Source organism: Emys orbicularis, chromosome 10, assembly GCF_028017835.1.
Source record: "Emys orbicularis isolate rEmyOrb1 chromosome 10, rEmyOrb1.hap1, whole genome shotgun sequence".
Lineage (NCBI taxonomy): Eukaryota > Metazoa > Chordata > Testudines > Emydidae > Emys > Emys orbicularis.
In genome coordinates, this window is record NC_088692.1 from 31,771,119 (window position 1) to 31,793,453 (window position 22,335).

The following is a 22,335-nucleotide window of genomic DNA, read 5'->3' on the forward strand; positions in this document are numbered from 1 at the left end:
CAGGACTCAGAATGCCCTGCACCCCCCCCCCTTCCCACAAGCCACAGTGCCAGAATGGGAAGAGGTGCTCTGTGGGATAGCTGCCCATAATGCATCGCTCCCAATGCCACTGCAAATGTAGCCACGCCAGTGCGCTTGCAGCTGACTGTGTGAACACACGGCAGTGCTTTCTCTGCTGCGGTCTCCAAGAGCTGGTTTAACTCACAGCGCGCTACATCTGCAAGTGTAGCCAAGCCCTATGTCAGCGGCAGAGAGTCATAGCACAGTGTGGACACCGCTTTAAGTCAATGTAACTTACGTCTCTCAGCAGGGTGTAGTTTTCACACGCCTGAGCAACATAAATTACATTGACTTAAGTGGTAGTGTAGACCAGCTTTATGCTTTATACTTCCCTATTTCAACCTCTAGCTTACAGTCACTGATCTGGTCAGAATGTGCCATAGATTTGTACACATCACAGGTGTCTGCTAAAGCAATCATTCTGTGCAGGTCACTGAAGCAGTCCAATTTATTGCTGTTTTCGATGTGCTCTTCCCAGTGACTCATTTATTAGTGTTTTTAGGTGCTGGTCTAATATCTTGAGCATTTTTTGGTTTTGCCTAATTCACTGCACAATGCTGATTTATTTCCTGAGCAGCCTCCACTCTCTGCACTGAATGGGGCAGGAGTCCTGTGGAAAGAAATAATAGGTGATCATGTAATTAAAGACCATCATAATGCATAAGCACAGAGGGTCCCAATTAAGTTTGCATGAGGAAAGGTGAGTCTGGCATTTTCTAACCTTTGAATATGACCCTGCCAGCAGGTAGGGGATCTTGGGGGACAACTACTGCACTGGTGGGGTGCAAAATAAACTTTATTAAGAAAATGCAAAAACAGGGAAAATTCAATAGTGAGGGGTATGGGGTTTGTTAAAGTAGACAATTGGGGAGGGGTTTCTTTTAGTAAATAGGATAGGGGGTTTCAATAGTGGGGTACAATACAGCGGGGTACAATACAGTTGGTAACCAATTAACACTGAAGTATAAATGTAACAGGTAGCTAACAATTTCTATGTAAAGAGTGTGTCACAGCAGCATATAACCAACTAACAGTATGGGTAAAATGTGTTAAATAACCAACAACTTTAGGTAAAAATGTGTCACAGTGGTGTAAATGTAAAATGTGAGGTGTGTTAGAGAGAAAAAGGGGTAACCAATGGGGTTTTATGCTAGACTTCAGTAATACAATTGAGGTTTGGCAGCAGTGGGAGCGGGGTGAGCACGTGGGGGAAGGGATTAAAAGAGAGAGAGAGAGAGAGAGAGAGAGAGGAAGAAAGTGGTAGAGGAGTGAGGTTGGGGGATGGGGGAAGAGGAGCACGTGGTGGAGCAGAGGCCAAAGGCAGAGGGAGATTTAAACTCAGGGAGACACAGAGAGCAGACAGGCTGCAAGTTTAAACAGCAGAGAGACAATTATACAGAACACAGCAAATTCTTATCTATGATTTAACTTAACCAAGACTACACAAATTAGCAAGTAACAAAACACAATGCAACAATTCTTTAAGCCTAACTTACAGAGTACAATGCAAGCAATTTTCTAAACCTAACTTAACCACAGCTATGCAAAATGAAATTACAATTTATCTAGACTAAAGGCTAAATCTAACCTAATGGGTGCACCTTATACTAGGGGTAGTTCCAGAGGGCAGAGTGGTGTGTGCCCAGGATACAGCTCCGGTGGTGGGGGTTAACTAGTGGTGGCTGCAGCAGTGGGGTGGCTGCAAGCTGGCAGCCCAGGATACAGTCCAGGAAGGCACAGCCCAGCAGTGGCACAGGCTTATTTCTAGCAGCAAAGGCGCTGGTAAGCTAGAAGCAGGTTACAGATATAGACCAAGGAGTTAGAAAGAAAGAAAGCCAGCAGCCAGAACAAGGGGGGTGTGCAAGAGGTTTTTCCTTACCAATCCCCAAAGCAGCAGCAGGAACAGCAGTTTCCGCATCAGAGGACGCAGAGAGGACTCGATTCGCTTACAATAATCAGGAGATCTCCAGGCACAAATTCGTTGTTCGTGGGAGGGGAGTTTAAAAACGGGGGTATGCTCAAAAACAAACGAGAGCGGGGAGAGGGCCCCCCAAAGACCCCTAGCTGATCAGACCAGGTGGCAAAGCAAGGACCTTCTCCGGGGGTCTGATCAGAAAATGTCTGGTTTTAAGGGCAAACTCAGGCAGTTTCCCGCCAGTAACTTTGATTGGTTCCCCTTAATCCAGGGGAGGAGAGAAGGCAGGGAAACTGCAGGTAGGCACAGGACATGTCTGGCCAAGTTCTGAGTCACAGGTATGACTCATATGCTCAGCTATGTGGCCACTTTAGGTCTTGCATACCTGGGCAGAGCACCCTACACCGAGCCGGGTCCGAACAAAGAAGCTAGACAAAGGACCAAAAAGCCCCCCCCCCCCCCGAGCAGAGCAATGGCTCCAGTCAGTCTGCACAAGCCATTTCCATGAGCAGGGCCAGGCTGTGACTTTGGTCAGTTCCATGGCCGGGGTGGGGTGGGGGGTGGGGCGGCCACTCAGAATCCAGCAGGGGGACAGCTGTAACAGACAGAATACTTGACTTTACAACCACAATAGCTTTATTTCTACATATGTTTTTTGTACTTAAACACATATCGTAAATGAAGATAACTTTCCCAAATCAGAACATCTTGGGGTCAGCAAAAGGCATCTCCCTGGCTCCAGGACTATCCCTTTACCAAATGTCAAAGTCCTGCTGTAAGCCAAATTATTATAATGGAAATGACTGGCAACCTAATGATAGAATTCATAACTGCTCTTTACATAAAAAAAACCTACATTAAAAGAACATTAAGGTTGCAAAGTCAAGGACTCAAATGTTAGGAAATGCCAGAATGAAAGATGCTGGAGCATTTAACAGCACCTGATTCAGTCCCTGAGCAGCATCCATCCTGTGTGCTGAATGAGACAGAGCTAGTGTGGAAAAAATAGCATGTGCTGATGTAATTAGAGACTGTATCATAATGCAGACACGTAAGGGAGCCAAACTAAAGTCATATGGTTAAACTAACACTGTCATTTCCTGATTTTTGAGTGCTTGACTTTGCAACCTTAACATTCATTTAACACAGTTTTGTATATAATTTCCTAAATTATTTTAAGAAGCAAACCGAAAAACAAATTCCATCATACAGAAATTCAGGGCTCATCATTTAGATCCACTGCACAGGTCTCTGCCCTTTGAGCTAATGGGGTAACTCAGTGGTTCTCAAACTTTTGTATTGGTGACCCCTTTCACACAGCAAGCCTCTGAGTGTGACCCCCCTTATGAATTAAAAACTCTCTTTTTTATATTTAACACTATTATAAATGCTGGAGTGAAGCTTGGTTTGGGGTGGAGGCTGACAGCTCGCGACCCCTCATGTGATAACCCTGTGACCCCCTGAGGGTCACAACCCCCAGTTTGAGAACCCCTGGGGTAACTAGTAGCGGCAGCAGACTACTGTTCTCTGTGTAGACCAGCTACTACAGAGGGTTTCACAACTAGTTTCTGACAGAAAAGGAGTGTTGCTTCATTTACCTTATTTGTTCAAGCCCAGTTATGAGAGGAGTTTGCTCCAGTGGATTAGGTATTGAATGATAATTGAGACAACCTGTATCCCACACATGCTTTTTCTGTTAGTGTTTTTCGGAATTGCAGTTAAATATTCTTAGGCAAGTAAATATCATCTATCTCAGTTGATATTCACACCAGTTTGAACAAGTACATCAGAACCAGAAGCTTTCTTTTGTGCCTATTGAATTAAATCTTGCAAAATTGTAATAAAAATGTGTCATCCTAGGCTCAGATGTTCTAATCCACCCTTCCAATGGCAGTAATTGTAATTAAAAACTAATATTTTACTTGTCTATTAAAAAAAGTTACTTGCTAAGGGCAAACAGACTTTTACATTTCCAAGACTGATTTAATTAGTTATATAAAACTATGTGAAGTACAGTAAGAATGAGAAACTTCTGTGTGTCACTGTAGCTAAACCTTGTCTTCAACTATCCAACTTATAACAAGGAGTAGTGGTGCAAAGCATCAGTGTCCTCTGGGCTCCTCTCTGAAGAGCAAAGTTGAAATTCTCTTCCTTCCTTCCAGATTACTTCAGGAGATCCCAAGTAGATAGCTTGGTCTGTTCTGATTAATTCAGGTTAGGCAGGGAAGACAGCTGTTTCCCATTAGCTTCACCATGTCGAGGGAGGATCCTGCCTACCCAATCCTGAGGAGTATGCATCCCAGGGCCCCATCAGCTGTGATTCAGGATGTTGGATCTGGAAATTGAACCCTCAAGTGCCACTAGGGAAGGATGGTAAAATTGTTGATGATGCAGAAAAGGCAGAAGTGTTCAGTAAATATTTCTGTTCTGTATTTGGAAAAAAGCACAATGCCATATTCACAGAGTACAGAGACAATTAAATACTTGACATTCCAGCAGTAACTGCAGAGGTTGTTAAGCAGCAACCGCTTAAGTCATACATTTTAAAATCAGCTTGAACCCAGAAGTTTTAAAAGAATTGGCCAAGGAGCCCTCTGAACTATTGATATTGATTTTTAACAAATCTTGGACACTGAGGAAGTTCCAGCAGATTGGAAAAAAGCTAATGCTGGGCCAATATTTAAAAAAGGGTAAACAGTGACCCAGATAAGTAGGCCAGTGGGCCTGATGTCAGTCCCAGATAAAACCATGGAAGGTCTGATACAAGACTTAGTTAATAAAGAATTAAAGAATTGTCATATGGTTAATCCTATTCAACAGATTTGTACGGAAAATAGGTCTTGTTAAACAAACTTGACATTGGTTTGCGATGAGGTTGATAAAGGTGTTATTGACATGATATAACTAGACCTACCTATGTAAGATGTTTGACTTAGTACCACATGACATCTTGATTAAAATATTATCACTGATCAAAATCAATGTAGCCCACGTTAAATAGATTAAAGTGTCCAACTAACAGGTCCCCAAAAGTAATGTAAAGGGGGACTTATCAACAAATAGGGGCAGTGAGGTTCTATAAGAATCTGTTCTTGGCTCAATGGTATTCAATATGATTATCACTGATCTGGGAGGAAATATAAAATCATTATTGGTGAAGTTTGCACATCACACAAAACTTGGTGGAGTGGCAAATAATGAAGGGGACAGATCAGTTATACAGTACAATCTAGATTGCATGGTAAAATGGGCTCACTTGAATAACATGCTTTAATACAGTTATATGCAAGGTCATATGTCTAGGACCCAAAAACATAGGTCACAGGACAGGGGACTGTACCCTAGAAAGCAGAGACTCTTAAAAGGATCAGGGGTCCTGGTGGAATCTGGCTGAACATGATCTCACATGATGTGATGGCAAAGAGGGCTAAAATAATCCTCGGGTAGATAAACAGGGGACTATTGGTTAGGAGCAGGGAGATGGTGTTACCACTTGTGATGATGGTGTATATAAACCCTGCATCAACTGAGACGGGGTTAACTAAAGCCTGAGAGGTCTGTTTGCCCTCCCCCCGTTATTATACCTGGAGGATGTGTCAGGCTCAGGGAGGAGTTGGAGTTCAGAGCAGGTGGGAGGAGGAGACCCAGGAGCGAGGTGGTCTAGAACGCCCTCTCTGTGGGAAGGGTCTGCTAGAAGCCAGGCAGAGGGAGAACTGTGGGAAAGCTACAGGAGTGCAGCTAGCTCCTGAGGTGGGCCATGGGAAAAGGGCAAGGCCAGGGAGGCAGCCCTTTGGCTCAGCGTTCAGTAGAAGAGCAGAGAACTGGAGATGGACCAAAAGCTCAAGTCTGAGGTGTGCAGAAGTTACTTAGTTTGTATTTTTGTCTGGTTTTCGAGTTCTGGCGGGCAGCTCCAGGGGGAAGCCCTGCAAGCCACCGCTTTGGAAGAAGAATAAGGCAAAAGAGAAGCCCAAGGCGGGTGGAAGCTGTGTTGATTGACAGTATTCTGACAGACATTCTTTGTTTGGGACATCAGTGAAAGAGACCGAGCCATAGACAGGTTGGCCTAGTGGTCACAGCTACAGTTGGTGAACAGGGATTGGCGGAATCACTAGTGCTGGGTTCTTTTGTTAGTGTTACAGAGCATTGCTGGTGCTGCACAGTTGTTAATGCTGCTAGTGCTGCTATTCTTGGAGCTCCGGTGTTAGCTGCTCTCACAAAGAGTGCAGCATGTTGATTCAGCAGACCCCGATGTTATTCAAAAAGAAAGACCACAGGCTCAGTTTGCTGGCAAAGGTGCCCGGCCAGGTTTATTGTCCGCAAAGCACGGTACTAGTGCCCTGTCCAATGAGTTACGGGGACACTAACACATGTACGCCCGTGACAAGGTAAAGGCTCAGTCAACATAACAGAATGCTGTTCCCTTGGTTGATACAAAGCTGCCCCTCTAATGACTTCTCCTTTTATACATTGATACACACAACTTATGTATTACATTGTTAGTCACCACCCTTATACAGGGGTGAAAATAAGTTAAAGGATTTACCAGTACGCCGGAGTCCTGAGCAGGGGCGTGGCCTCAACCGGAAGAGGCGTGGCTTCAATCGGAAGAGGCGGGACCTATACATCAAGATTTAAAGGCCCCAGGGCTCCGGCTGTGGCTGGGAGCCCCGGGGCCTTTAAATGAGCCCCGAGCTACCAGCTGCAGAGGTGGCTGGGAGCCCCAGAGCTCAGGGGTGCTTTAAAGTGCCCGGGGCTCTGGCCGCCGCTACCGCAGCAGAGCTCCGGGTCCTATAAATCATTGATGGAGCCCTGCTGCCGCTACCCTGGGGCTCTGGCAGCCGGGCTCGGGCTGCGATTTAAAGGGCCCGGGGCTCCAGCGGAGGGGAGCCCCGGGCACTTTAAATTGCTGCCCGAGTCCCGCTGCCGGAGCCCCCGGGGTAGCGGCGGCAGGGCTCCCGTGGGGATTTAAAGGGCCCGGGGCTCTGGCTGCTGCAGGGAGCCCCGGGCCCTTTAAATCGCCAGCCTGGGGAAGCCGGTCTGGACCGGCTTACTTTCACCTCTGCCCTTATACCTTGTACCTGCTAGTTTGTACAAAACATCCTCATCCATTATCCTGTCATTCCCCTCCTTATCTTATGATGGGTCAGTGTGTTCCTGTGCTACCTCTTGGGAATTTGTTTACGTGGTTACTTGAGAACTCTGAGTGTTTTTGTACTGTCCTCACCGGTCAGGAATGTGGTTACTTGGTTATTTGGTGTGTTACTATTGTGCCAAAGCCAACCCTAACTCTGTTTCATAGCCTTTGGTTCACACTGTTAGTTATGTTTAGGGCTCCAGCAAGGCCAATAGATTCAATAAGCAAAAGTCAGGGTCTGAGTCAGGCTGGGATCAGAGACCAGAGATGAGAGGTAGTACCAGGCTGGAATCAGGAGGCAGGAATCAGGGTCAGAGTCAGGCAATAGTTGAAGACCCAAGATCAGAGGTAGTACCAGGCTGGAGTCAGGAGGCAAGAGTCAGGCTGGGATCGGAGACCAGAGATCAGGACACAGGGTGAGGTCTGACGTTGCAGCAGACCAGAAGTCTATGTGATTGCCCAAAAAACTTCCTGGGCCACCCTGGAGGGTTAAATAGGGTGCTTGGCTAATCAGAGGACCTCAGGGTACTGTCGTCAGTCTGGGTCCCTTTGGCAGTATGTCCTACAGCACCTACTCCCCACAGTGCTCCCTGGTTGCAGGGCTACATGGTGGCACTGTGGGAATATCCGCTATCCCAAGCTCTCAGAATTCTAGTCCGTGGATCCTGGCAATCAATACTTGGAAGGGGAGGACCTATAATGTGAGCTGACCAGAGGGCCAAGTCATCATCATTCCACATCCCTGACACCCAGAGGAGGACAGTGGGGCAGAGCTGCTGAACTGCCATCTCATGCTATGAGGGAGTGGTGAGACAACAGTAAGACCCTTGCATATGGCACACATGGGACCATGCCTGGAATACTGCATGCAGGTCCCATGTCCACATTTGAAAAATTGGAAGGGGATCAGAAAAGAGCTATAGTACTTATCTGAAGTTTGGAAAACCTCCCTCCCAGTGAGAGGCTTAAGACGCTTTGCCTATTAAGTTTCTCCAAAAGATGATTAAGGGGAAGATATCTGATACTAGAGGGATCTTTAATCTAGCAGAAAAAGGCAGGACAAGACCCAATGGCTGGAAGCTGAAGCCAAACAAATTCAGACTGGAAATAAGGCAGCAAGGGGAATTAACCATTGGAGCAACTTACCGAGGGATGTGATGGGTTCTCCATCACTTGGAGTTGCTCATTCTAGATTGGATGCCTTTCTAAAAGGTCCAGTTTTATCCACTATTTTATTGACCTCTTCAAACAACTCTAATGTAGTGGAGAGGCATGATTTTCCTTTACACAAGTCATGCTGGTCTGAGTCCCTGTCATATTACAAACAGCTAGGTACTTTATCATTCTATCTTCAATTATACTTTCAACCTATATGCTAATTCAGAGCTCGAATGGCAGTGCTGAAGTGAAACGATGAAGCATATTGTGAAGCTTCATCGTTGAAGCATGTCCTTCCAAACTGTGTTATTCATTTAGCAAATGGTCACAACTAGTTGTTTCTCTCTCTGGTGGAATCCTAGACGAAGAAGCCCTGCTACCAGCCCCTCAGAATATCTCCATCCTGTCCACCAACATGAAGCACTTCCTGACCTGGAGTCCAGTGACGGTCCCTGGAGAAACTGTGAGATACTCCGTTGAGTTTCAGGGGTAACTCGCCTGTTTTTTCTCCCCTCTCTGGATGCTAGTTAGACAAAAGCCCTGGATCCCCTGCACATGGCATACATAGGTCTATGCACACTGATGTGGGAGAAATGTGACAGTCCCATCAATAATAATGCAGAAGTGGGAAAATGTTGTTGGCCTCATGACGAACCTGCCTGCAGCCCAGGCCTTTATAATTAATTGTGTGTTATTTGGATCACAGCAGTGCCCACTATGGGCTAGGCGCTTTCCACACCACTATGGAGACAAAGTCTCTGCCCCGAAGAGCTCACAGTCTAGGAAGACAGGCAACAGACAAAGCGGGGGAGGGAACAGAGAAACATACAAGTGAATTTTTTCCCCGGCCGGGAGATTATTTGGGGAAATATATAGGAGGGTTCTGAAGAAACAAAGTCAGTAGAATATTCAGTCACCTTGCTAAAAAGAATCTGTAATGCTAAAAACATCTGCATAGTCACTGCGGCTGCATCACTGAGTTTATTCACTCCAGCTTTCTCATTCACTCCAAGGAGGGGTTTTCTCAAACAGCTTCACACATCTCTCTCACAGATACACTGAAGAATAAGGGAGGCTGAGATACACCCGTATTGCTTCCATCCACTGCCATTATGCCAGCCCCAGGGGTCCCTTCTGATGGCAAACAGTCTCAGGTTGTGTGGTAGGAGGGTTGGGCATCTGATTCCATCTGAGTTTGTCTGCACTTGAATTTTTAGTTTAACAAATATTAATTCGTAATATTGTGAATTCTATTGTAGACAGGGCACAAACATTTGTTTCTAGTTGTGTTTTTAACCCTAAGCTGCATGACTAGCTACAAACATAAGAGTGGTGATAGTGGGTAAGACCAATGTCCATCTAGCCCAGTATCCTGTCTTCCTACAGTGGCCAATGCCAGATGCTTCAAAGAGAATGAACAGAACCGGGCAATCATCAAGTGATCCATCCTCGGCAATCATCAAGTGGTCCATTAGTGTCCTGTCTGCACCAGAATTTGTGATCATGTAAATTAAAACATGACTAAAAATTCAAGCTTAGACATGTCTCCCAGGGTGAAATTCCCCCTGGGCAGAGCCCAGCACATGGCCTGCGAGCCATTTAAACTCCACTTAAGTTCTCAAATGTGCCTTGTGCTTGTGGCTGTATGCTCTCCCTCTGCAAATGGTGGATGTCACCCTACATGCGCTTCTGGTAACAAAGAAGAAAAACCTGGAGTAGATTTCTGTACCCAGGTGAAGCTGATTCTGATTAGAGTCCTTAGAGGATATGGGATGGTTAAGGGGTGGGGATAGAGGTGTGTTATTTTATCCTGTGTTGTCTTTGTGCTTTTCTTTGCTTTCCCCAGGGAGTATGAAAGAGATTATGCCAATGAGATCTGGATACCCATCAGCGAGTGTTCGCTCATCATTGTGACTCAGTGCAATGTCACAGAGGACATCTCTGCCACCGTGCCCTATAACCTACGTGTGAGGGCAAACCTAGGTTCTCGGGGTTCAAAGTGGAGCACACTAAAAGTTCTCTTCAATCGCATAACGAGTAAGCTCTCTGCCTCCTCCTGACAGTTACATCACCACCGGGGATAAGCAACATAAAATGTGTTCATTTAAAAAAAAATGTTTTCATTGATGTTGAAACAGCAGATCAATTCACACTGTAAGTACAGGGAGTAAATAATAAGTTGCAGTTCTGTTAGTGAATATTTGCATATTAATATCTCATTACTCATACATAACAAAATAGATACTTTTTATTTACTAGTGATCACTTCAATTCACTTTTAATTCTTAAAATCAGTTCATGTCAATAAATGTTATTTTAAAATTAAATTCCTTAAAAAGTAATAATCTTAGAATCATAGAAATGTAGGACTAGACGGGACCTCGATAGGTCATCTTGTTCTGTCCCCTTCACTACTAAAGGCCTAGACCATCTCTGACAGGTGTTTGTCAAACCTGTTCTTAAAAACCCTTACTGTCAGGAAGTTTTACCTAATGTCCAACCTAAATCTCCCTTGCTGCTATTTTCACCCATTACTTCTTGTCCTGTTCTCAGTGGTTAAGGAGAACAGTTTATCACCCTTCTCTTTATAACAACCTTTTACGTACTTGACTTATGTCCACCCTCAGTCTTCTCTTCTCCAGACTACCCAAACCCAATTTTTTCAATCTTTCCTTGTAGATCATGTTTTCTAGACCTTTAATCTTTTTTTGGGGGGGGGGAGGTTGTTTTTTGTTTTGTTTTGCTCTCCTTTGGACTTCCTGCAATTTGTCCACATCTTTCCCAAAGTGCGGTGCCCAGAACTGGACACAGTACTCCAGCTGAGGCCTTATTGGTGCGGAGTAGAGCAGAAGAATTACTTCTCATGTTTTTTTTACTATACTCCTGCTAATACATCCCAGAATGATGTTCGCTTTATTTGCAACAGTATTACATTGTTGGCGCATGTTTAGTTTGTGATCCACTGTCAGGGCCAGCTCTAGCGTTTTTGCCGCCCCAAGCAGGAAAAAAAAAATTAAAAAAAAATCCGTGATCGCAAGCTGCGGCAGCTCTAACGCCGCTTCATTCTACGGCGGCAATTCGGTGGCAGGTCCTTCGCTCTGAGAGGGAGTGACGACCCCGCCGCCGAACGGCCGGACGTGCCGCCCCCTCTTCATTGGCCGCCCCAGGCACCTGCTTGCTATGCTAGTGCCTGGAGCCGGCCCTGTCCACTGTAATCCCTGATCCTTCTTTGCAATACTCCTTCCTAGGCAGTCATTTTCTATTTTGTATTTGTGCACTTGATTATTCCTTCCTATGTGTATGTGACGGGGTGTAACATGCTGGAGGCCTCGCAGTCCTACCCCACCCTGCCCTAGGAAAGGAGCAGTGAAGGTGGGTTCACCAGGCCTGCCTAGAGAGGCTGCAGGGAAGCAGCTAATCAGAGCCCAGCAGGCTCAGTTAAAAGGAGCTTCAGCGGCTGAGCAGGTCATTGCTGTTGTGGACCAGAAGGATGAAGGAGTGGAAGGATGGGGAATAGCTCAGTGGTTTGAGCATTGGCCTGCTAAACCCAGGGTTGTGAGCTCAATCCTTGAGGGGGCCATTTAGGAATCTGGGGCAAAAATCTGCCTGGGGATTGGTCCTGCTTTGAGCAGGGAGTTGGAATGACCTTCTGAGGTCCCTTCCAACCCTGATATTCTATGAAGGCTGTAAGACTCCACAGGCAAGGAAACTGGGGAGAAAGCCTGCTCCAGCAGGGATAGGACTGGAAGCTCTCCAGGCAAGGAGGCCTGGGAGAGACCCTGCTCAGACAGAGAACCCAAGAAAGTGATGGGATGGAGTGGGAAGCAGTCCAGGGAATTCAGCAGTAGCAACTAGTAAAGAAAGCAGCACGTGGCTGCTACTTGTAGGGTCTCTGGTCTGGGACCCAGAGTAGTGGGTGGGACTGGCTCTCCCCACTGGTGAAGTGGCCAAAGCCCTGAAAAGGGCACAAGTTTCTTTTTGGAGCCTGAGAAAGGGGCTAGAGTATAAACAGGCCCAGAGACAGGCAGGGCTACCCAGAGGATTCAGGGGGCCTGGGGCAAAGCAATTTTGGGGGCCCCTTCCATAAAAAAAAGTTGCAATACTATAGAATACTATATTCTCGTGGGGGCCCCTGTGGGGCCCCGGGGCAAATTACCCCACTTGCCCCCCCTCCCCCCAGGTGGCCCTGGAGACAGGGCTGAAGACCTCAGAGAAGGCCAACCATTTGTTGGACTGTTACCCCAGCAGGAGTTCCTTCATACATTTAGACTGTGTGTGGCTTAGCTGGAGAGTAATTGTCGACAGGGGGCACTGTGAGCAGAGAAAGAGTGCAGGTTCACACCCGGCTGACAGGAGGCACTCACGAGAGGTGGGTGGCCCTCGTCATGGTGTAGTACTTTGCATTTGTCCTTATTGAATTTCATCCTATTTATCAATATTAACACATATCCAGAAATAACTGGTGGCTCACCTCAGGGTGCAAGTTGCAGGGAATGTGTGTGTGCAAAGGCAACTCAAAGGTCATCTCTGCACTGCCCTGATACTACACTTAGCAACCCTCGCCGTAACTTAAATATGTGTATGTTTCAGTATTTAGTAGTAGGGAGTCCAAACTTTGTTCCTATAATACAGCAAACATGGAAGGCTTAATTCCAGAACTGTAGCAAGCCTTGATTATCACAATAGCCATGAAACAAGAGTCATTTACAGCAGTGTTACACACAAAGCTGCAAGAATAAAAATCAACTAGAGTATGCAGGAAACAGACTGCCTGATTTCCCCCCACTATCCCCACACCTCAATGGGAGCTGCAGGGTTCAGCACTTTGGAAAATCAGGCCAATAGAAACCAATGTCAGAGAAAGGAGTTTCAAAGCGTGTGTTCTGGGCCTTTGGACAGAGTTAGCACCCCTTGCCCAGAAGAACCAGTCTGGTCTGGTTTCTCAGCACCCTCTGCCCTACCTGGTTGTTATTGCTTGGATGGGGCCTTCAAACAAAACAGTTCCTCCCCCACACAGAAAAAAATTCAAGTTTGTGCAACTCAGCTATTGCTAAATGCCTCAACCTGATAGAATAAAATCCACCCTGGCCCAAGGGGCTGCTACTATCTTTAGAAACAAAGCAGGTAGAGAGGGAGGAAGATCAAGGGAAACCGCCTCAGTGAAGCAATTGGCTGCCAATACAGTTCAAGGGGAGTCACAAAAGGGAGCATTTCCTGCCTCTTTACCAGTCTGGGAAGGGGGGTTTCAGGGTTGCCTTTGGTGGTGGTAATAGTGCTGCTTCTGTGTTGATAGCTTTCCTCACCCCACCTGTGATGGAAGTCTCTGCAGACGGGTATCACTTACTGGTGAAGCTGGAAGACCTGGGGCCAGCCTTTCAATTCCACATATTCTATTGGAGGAAGGGCCAGGAAAGGGTGAGTTTTGCCCTTGCTCTCAGGTGAGACTGGAGAGCACTGCATGGCTTAGAATGAAAGCACATGGGATATTTTTCTGAGCACAGCATCCCTCTGCTCTCTCTAGTCCCCTGCTATAGCATGTAGCAGCTACGATCATAAGCTTATTATGGTGTATGTAACTGGAAAGAAAGTCCCTGTCCAAGGCAGCTGCCATTTTGTGTTTCACTTCTCATGCAGGAAGTCACAGAGCAAGTCTCTATGTTTAAGCACATTGCAGAATTACAATTAAAATAACCACAGAGTCAAGATGTCTGCCCTTCTGCCAGGTCTGATTGACCTGTCCCTTGCCTGGACAGGCCGTGGTTCATAGATTCCCAGGCTGGAAAAGACATTGCTTTCATCTAGTCTGACCTCCTGCATAACACAGGCCAGAGAACTGCCCCAAAATAATTCCTAGAGCAGATCTTTTTAGAAAAACATCTAAACCTGATTTAGTGATGGAGAATCCACCAAGACCCTTGGTAAGTTGTTCCAATAGTTAATTACCCTCACTATCAAACTTATGCCTTTTTTTCCAGTCCTAATTTGTCTAGCTTCATCTTCCTCCAGCCATTGGGTTGTATTATATTTTTCTCTGCTAGATTGAAGGACCCATTATTAAATATTTGTTCCCTAAATAGAAACTTAAACTCTTTCAAGTCACTCCTTAATCTTCTCTTTAAGCTAAGTAGATACAGCTGCTTGAGTCTATCACTATAAGGCATTTTTTCTAATCTTCTAATCATTCTCGTGGCTCTTCTCTGAATCCTCTTCAATTTATCAACATCCTTCTTGATTTGTGAATGCCAGAGCTGGATGCAGTATTCCAGCAGCGGTCATGCCAGAGCCAAACACAGAAGTAAAATAACCTCTCCAGATTCCCCTGTTCATGCATCTCAGGATTGCATTAGCCCTTTTGGCCACAGTGTCACACTGGGAGCTCATATTCAGCTGACTACCCAAAATCACCCTCAAATCTCTTTCAGGGTCACTGCTTTCCAGGGTAGAGTCCCCCCTATCCTGTACATATGGCCGACATTCTGTGTCCCTAGATGTATACATTCACATTTAGCCATATTAAAACATATATTGTTTGCTTGCGTCTAGCTTACCAAGCGATCCAGATTGCTCTGAATTAGTGACCTGTCCTCGTCATTATTTACCACTCTGCCAATTTTTGTCTCATCTGCAAACTTCATCAGTGATGACTTTGTTTTCTTCCAGGTCACTGATAAAAATGTTGGCTAGTGTAGGGCCAAGGACTGATCCCCCTTGGACCCCACTGGAAACACACCCACTTAGACGCAGACTTTAAGGTCAGAAGGGACCATTATGATCATCTAGTCCAGTGGTTTTCAAACTTTTTTTCTGGTGACCTAGTTGAAGAAAATTGTTGATGCCCACGACCCAACAGAGCTGGGGATGAGGGGTTCGGGGTGTGGGAGGGGCTCAGGGTTGGGGTGCGGGCTCTGGGGTGGGGCCAGGAATGAGGGGTTCAGGGTATGGGAGGGGGCTCAGGGCTGGGGCAGGGGCTTGGGGTGTGGGAGGGGGTCAGGGCTCTGGGGTGGGAGTACAGGCTCTGGGGTGGGGTCAGGGATGAGGGGTTTGGGCTGCAGGAAAGGGCTCCAGGTTTGAGGGAGGCAAAGGGCTGGGGCAGGGGATTGGGGTGCAGGGTTGGGGCACGGGCTTACATCCAGCGGTTCCCAGTCAGCGGTGCAGCCGGGGTGCAGAGGCAGGCTTCCCACCTGTCCTGGCACCACGGACCGCGCTGCGCCCTGGAAACAGCCAGCAGCAGGTCTGGCTCCTAGGCGGAGGTGCGCAAGCAGCTGCGCAAGGCTCTCGCCCACAGCCCCCCCCCAGCGCCCATTGGCCGGGAACCAGCCAATGGGAGTGCAGAGCCGGTGCTTGGGGCGGGGGCAGCATGTGGGGCCCTCTGGCCCCCCCGCCTAGGAGCCAGACCTGTGCAGTGTCAGAACAGGTAGGAACTAGCCTGCCTTAGCTGGGCAGCACCACCGCTGGGACTTTTAACGGCCCGTTCGGCGGTGCTGACCAGAGCCGCCACGACCCAGTGCCTTACATTCTGCGACCCAGTACTGGCTCGCGACCCACAGTTTGAAAACCACTGATCTAGTCTGACCTCCTGCCCATTGCAGGCCACAGAACCTCACTAACCCACTCCTGTGATAGACCCCAACCTCTGGCTGAACTACTGAAGTCCTCAAATCATGGTTTGAAGACTTCAAGTTACAGAGAAACCACTCTTTACTCTAGTTTAAACCAGCAGAGGAAGGTGAAAACCCCTGAGGGTCTCTGCAAATCTGACCTGTGGAAAATTCCTTCCTGACCCCAAAGATGATGATCAGTTACTCAGAGCGTGTGGGCAAGACCCACCAGACAGATCCCTGGGAAAGAACTGTCTATAGTAACTCGGAACCCTCCCTCTCCCATCTTCAGCCAATGGCGATATTTACTAATAGTAGTTGCAGATGGGCCACATGCCATTGTAGGCGACCTCATCATACCATTCCCTCCGTAAACTTAGCAAACTCAGTCTGAAAACAAGTTACATTTTTTGCCCCCACTGCTCCCCTTGGAAGGCTGTTCCAGAACTTCACTCCTCTAATGGCTAAAAACCTTCTTTTATTTTCAAGCCTAAACTTTTTGATCGCCAGTTCATATCCATTTGTTCTTGTGCCAACATTGGCCCTTAATTCTTCTCCCTCTGTTCTATTTATAGAGAGCACAGCCTTCATTTAGTTAGGCTAAACAAGCCAAGATCCTTAAGTCTCCTCTTGTAAAGTAGGTTCTCCATTCCTCTGATCATTCTAATAACCCTTCTCTGTACCTCTTCCAGTCTCAATTCATCTTTCTTAAACATGGGGGGGTCAGAAGTGTGCACAGTATTCCAGATGAGGTCTCACCAGTGCCTTGTATAATGGCAGTACCAATTCCCTATCTCCTTCCCAACCTCCTTTTACTACACATCCCTGATTCATCTCCAGAGCAGGCCCCTCCTGTGCATTGAATGATGCAGGGGTCCTGTGGAAAAAATACTATATTGAAGATTGTGGCTTTGTCTACATGGCAAAGCTACACCCATTTAACTACAGGTAGGGTTTTAAACTAATTTAATCCCTTGCAAACCTATGTGTGGATGTACTGACTTTGGTTTACATCAGACTTATTTCAGTTTATCTTAAATTAATTAGGACTCATTTAAGCAAATGTACTTGATTTAAACAGGAATAAAACCAACCACACAGGGGTTTGAACCAGTTTAACAATGTTGATTTTAAAAACCCAATTTAAATTAAACCAAAGCAACTTTCCCATGTAAATAAAACATAATGCATTCACACAAGTGGGCAGGACTGAGGTTGAATGGGCAACTCTAAGTCTGGCACTTCCTACCTTCTGACTTTGCAATCTTAATAACCTTCTTTCAACACAATGTTTTATAAATAACTTCATAGGTTTAAAATAATAAAATAAAAAACAATCTTATGTTCAGTTATAAAACTCCCCCCCCACACACACCCTAAATGTAACATGAGCAGGCTGTGAGCCATGCAGCTTAGCACTGATACGTACTACTTGAGCTGAAGGATTACTTATGTTAACTGGTAGCAGGAGAAGCCTCATATCCGCTATGGACCAGCCACTAGAGGATGATGTGTAACTCACTGAAACAGCATTTTACATATGTAGGAGTTCTGCATTTTACAGACAGAATACCCAAGCACATAATTTGGCATAGTCATCATTCTCAGAGACAGTGTAGCTAAATGGCTGAGACATACATCTGTCATATTAGAAGCCTGGGTTCTGTTCACAGCTCTACCAGAAACGAGCTTGTGCCCCATGTTAACTATTGCTTTGCTAAAACGTGTGGAGGCTAATATTTGTCTTCCTCTTAGAATGGGAATATGTGAGGACTTATAATAAGGGCTGTGTATTACAGAGAAGTATTAACGATAGTTAGTAGAGGAGATGTGACTAGACCACAAAGTGTCCTGGCTCCCAGCCCAATGCACCTTCCCCTAGAGAAAGGTATTTTGTGTCCTGTTTGTAATTCTGTGCAGATTGAATGTATATGACACAGGAGGCTCAGCAGGGCCCGCTGGGAGCATGCACGTTGCATCTGGAATATTCACAGAATTAAAAGCAACTAGCAAAATGTGTGTTTATACAGCTTCCTCTACTGGCTGGCACACATGAGATAACAACCCACTATTGCTATTAGTTAGCAGAGTCCCTCCTGTAGCTTAAATAATAGCAGTGTTCACACCCATTCAGTGGTTCATTACCGTTGCAAATGATTCATAGATTCATAGATTCTAGGACTGGACGGGACCTCGAGAGGTCATCGAGTCCAGTCCCCTGCCCGCATGGCAGGACCAAATACTGTCTAGACCATCCCTGATAGACATTTATCTAACCTACTCTTAAATATCTCCAGAGATGGAGATTCCACAACCTCCCTAGGCAATTTATTCCAGTGTTTAACCACCCTGACAGTTAGGAACTTTTTCCTAATGTCCAACCTAGACCTCCCTTGCTGCAGTTTAAGCCCATTGCTTCTTGTTCTATCCTTAGAGGCTAAGGTGAACAAGTTTTCTCCCTCCTCCTTATGATACCCTTTTAGATACCTGAAAACTGCTATCATGTCCCCTCTCAGTCTTCTCTTTTCCAAACTAAACAAACCCAATTCTTTCAGCCTTCCTTCATAGGTCATGTTCTCAAGACCTTTAATCATTCTTGTTGCTCTTCTCTGGACCCTTTCCAATTTCTCCACATCTTTCTTGAAATGCGGTGCCCAGAACTGGACACAATACTCCAGCTGAGGCCTAACCAGAGCAGAGTAGAGCGGAAGAATGACTTCTTGTGTCTTGCTCACAACACACCTGTTAATACATCCCAGAATCATGTTTGCTTTTTTTGCAACAGCATCACACTGTTGACTCATATTTAGCTTGTGGTCCACTATAACCCCTAGATCCCTTTCTGCCGTACTCCTTCCTAGACAGTCTCTTCCCATTCTGTATGTGTGAAACTGATTTTTTCTTCCTAAGTGGAGCACTTTGCATTTGTCTTTGTTAAACTTCAACCTGTTTAACTCAGCCCATTTCTCCAATTTGTCCAGATCATTTTGAATTATGACCCTGTCCTCCAAAGCAGTTGCAATCCCTCCCAGTTTGGTATCATCCGCAAACTTAATAAGCATACTTTCTATGCCAATATCTAAGACGTTAATGAAGATATTGAACAGAGCCGGTCCCAAAACAGACCCCTGCGGAACCCCACTCGTTATGCCTTTCCAGCAGGATTGGGAACCATTAATAACAACTCTCTGAGTACGGTTATCCAGCCAGTTATGCACCCACCTTATAGTAGCCCCATCTAAATTGTATTTGCCTAGTTTATCGATAAGAATATCATGCGAGACCGTATCAAATGCCTTACTAAAGTCTAGGTATACCACATCCACAGCTTCTCCCTTATCCACGAGACTCGTTATCCTATCGAAGAAAGCTATCAGATTGGTTTGACATGATTTGTTCTTTACAAATCCATGCTGGCTGTTCCCTATCACCTTACCACCTTCCAAGTGTTTGCAGATGATTTCCTTAATTACTTGCTCCATTATCTTCCCTGGCACAGAAGTTAAACTAACTGGTCTGTAGTTTCCTGGGTTGTTTTTATTTCCCTTTTTATAGATGGGCACTATATTTGCCCTTTTCCAGTCTTCTGGAATCTCTCCCGTCTCCCATGATTTTCCAAAGATAATAGCTAGAGGCTCAGATACCTCCTCTATTAGCTCCTTGAGTATTCTAGGATGCATTTCATCAGGCCCTGGTGACTTGCAGGCATCTAACTTTTCTAAGTGATTTTTAACTTGTTCTTCTTTTATTTTATCTGCTAAACCTACCCCCTTCCCATTAGCATTCACTATGTTAGGCATTCCTTCAGACTTCTCGGTGAAGACCGAAACAAAGAAGTCATTAAGCATCTCTGCCATTTCCAAGTTTCCTGTTACTGTTTCTCCCTCTTCACTAAGCAGTGGGCCTACCCTGTCTTTGGTCTTCCTCTTGCGTCTAATGTATTGATAAAAAGTCTTCTTGTTTCCCTTTATTCCCGTAGCTAGTTTGAGCTCATTTTGTGCCTTTGCCTTTCTAATCTTGCCCCTGCATTCCTGTGTTGTTTGCCTATATTCATCCTTTGTAATCTGTCCTAGTTTCCATTTTTTATATGACTCCTTTTTATTTTTTAGATCATGCAAGATCTCGTGGTTAAGCCAAGGTGGTCTTTTGCCACATTTTCTATCTTTCCTAACCAGCGGAATAGCTTGCTTTTGGGCCCTTAATAGTGTCCCTTTGAAAAACTGCCAACTCTCCTCAGTTGTTTTTCCCCTCAGTCTTGATTCCCTTGGAATTCCTTAGTTTTTTTTTTAAAAAAATGAAAAACTAATGAATTTCCAGGCAAAGCAAATATGTTAAGCCTGCCTGTCAGCAGTGTGATGAATGTGTGACAAAAACCTGAAATGAGGGACACAACTGAAAATGGAATGCTGTAGGCTCCTTCCCTTAGCGGAAACAACTGTCTCTCAAGACTTTTGAGTGGAGGGAACTTTAGTCCAGAGTGGGGGGCAGAGTAGAGGTTTGTCTGCCACTGCACTCTCTCCCCGCCCTCATTCATTCCTTCTCTCCCCTGTACCTCTCGTTCACCATGTGTGAGAGCTTCTTCCTCTCACCCACAGGCCCTGGCCAATGAGTTCTCACACATTTAATGGACGGGGCAGGGGCGTGGCATTCGAGCAGGAGCATGGGGTCACAGAGTTCTGCCTGCCTTCCCCTGCACCCAGGGTCACCTGCTTAGGGCTCTAGGCCCCGTGACCTCCCCTCCCTTCCCCCTGCACACGGAGATGCCTTCACAACCTCCTGACACAGGCACTCGCTCCAATCAGGCCTCTGTTTGCCCTTGGTTTACAGTGCCTTTCATCCCATCCCTTCTACCCCGGTGGCTGTCCAGTCTCACTCTGCTGCCCATCCCCTAACTTCCCCCTCCATTTTCCCTTTCTATCTCTTGGCTTCTCAGTTCCCACTCTCTTCTCCCCATTCCTCTCTGGCTCCCCCAGCCCTTTCTCCCCACAGCCTGCAATCAGGCCAGCATTGACCACAAGCCTGCTGCTCTCACTGGGCCCTGGACTCTGACGTGCTTGTCATTGCCTCTGGCAGGTGCACAAGAAGACTGTGAAGGAGATCAGCTCTGTGGTGCATCTGGACACCATAGAGGCAGGAGCTGAGTACTGTGTGAAAGCCCAGACCTACGTAGAGGCCATCAACAGGAGCAGCAACTTCAGCCAGACGCAGTGTGTTCGCGGGCCAGGTGATGACCGGACTTCCTCGCCAGTAGTGTCAGAGGAAGCACGGTGCAGTGACTCTCTATGCAGCTGCCCAGTCTGCCAGCATCTCTCCTCTTCGCTTCTGTCTGCTGTCTCTTGCCCTGTACAAAGCCTGTTGCAACTGTTTCCTCGGGAGGGTGGGGGGGGGGGGGAGAATCACCCCTGCGCTGGCTGGGTAGTTTTTGATTCTTTTGGACCTCATGGCTCCCATTGGGGTCAATGAGAAGGACAGGCCCTGCATTTCTCTCAGGATCTGTAATTGTGTCTCTTGCCCTCAAAGGCTCTCTGCTGAAGTCCTCCTTCCTTCCTTTGTCTCTAGATGGTGGCAGATCTATATGGATGACGACTGCCTTGGTGTCCTTCGTGGGATTTGTTGTAGGTGTCTTGGCCCTGCCTTTCCTTGCCTGGAAAATGAGTCAAATCTTCCAGTATTCCTGCTGTCCAGTCGTTGTCCTACCAGACACCCTGGTAATTTCTTTGTCTTCCTTGTTATTCCTGGGATGCTGTATATTTACAGGGAGGAAGAGACTGATTGAGTGAGTGGATGTTGCTCCTTCCAAGTGGAGCTGAAATCCAGAGGGGAATGATTGGCACATTTTCAAACACAGCTGCCTGAAGCTAAGTGCCTAAACCTCAATTTTGGCATCTCAGCAAGTGGCCTGGTTTTTAGGGCATCCGAGCACTGACTCAAAGTGCAGGGTCTCAGCAGCTCTCAGAATGAGACCACTTGTTTAAGCCCCTACCTATGGACATGGGTGGCCAGCATAGGGCCCCTGCGTTAGAAATGTTGGCCTGTTTTGCTTTCCTAAGTGGAGCCCTGAGCTGAGAGATGACAGCCAGGCATCCTGAGCATGCTCCCCTCCTGCTTGGGCCAATGGGGAGGGGTTCAGCCTCCTGGAGAGCCCGGTCTGCTGTAGTGTCATGCAGAGGGCTACAGCCGTGGAGGGCCCGATGCAGCAAAAGCAAACAGTGTTACGTATTCAGGGGAGTATGAAAGTATTTCGAAGCCAAACAGTCCTTCCAGCGTGAAGGAGAAGGCTATTTCCCTGCACACCTATTCCCACCCTGCGTTCTCAGAAGCCCAGTCATCCCCAAGCTCCTGCCCCCCCCCATGTGACTGTCCCCACAAACCCCTGTTGGGGTTGCCCCCTTTCTCCTCCTGTTTTGATGCTCCCCATTTGAGTGCCTCATCCCTTCCCTCCATCCTTGCTGCCTGGCTGGGTAATGAGC

General features: G+C 46.5%; 1 protein-coding gene across 1 annotated transcript in view; it reads left to right on the forward strand.

Annotated features, from left to right (window-relative positions):
• The window catches only part of IL20RB (interleukin 20 receptor subunit beta), a 38,570-nt gene that overhangs the window by 7,957 nt on the left and 8,278 nt on the right, over positions 1 to 22,335 (forward strand). The window contains exons 2-6 of the mRNA XM_065412787.1: positions 8,630 to 8,756; positions 10,114 to 10,304; positions 13,561 to 13,682; positions 20,939 to 21,089; positions 21,425 to 21,573. Of these exons, the coding sequence (XP_065268859.1) occupies positions 8,630 to 8,756; positions 10,114 to 10,304; positions 13,561 to 13,682; positions 20,939 to 21,089; positions 21,425 to 21,573 (740 nt within the window). The remainder of the gene's footprint in view (positions 1 to 8,629; positions 8,757 to 10,113; positions 10,305 to 13,560; positions 13,683 to 20,938; positions 21,090 to 21,424; positions 21,574 to 22,335) is intronic.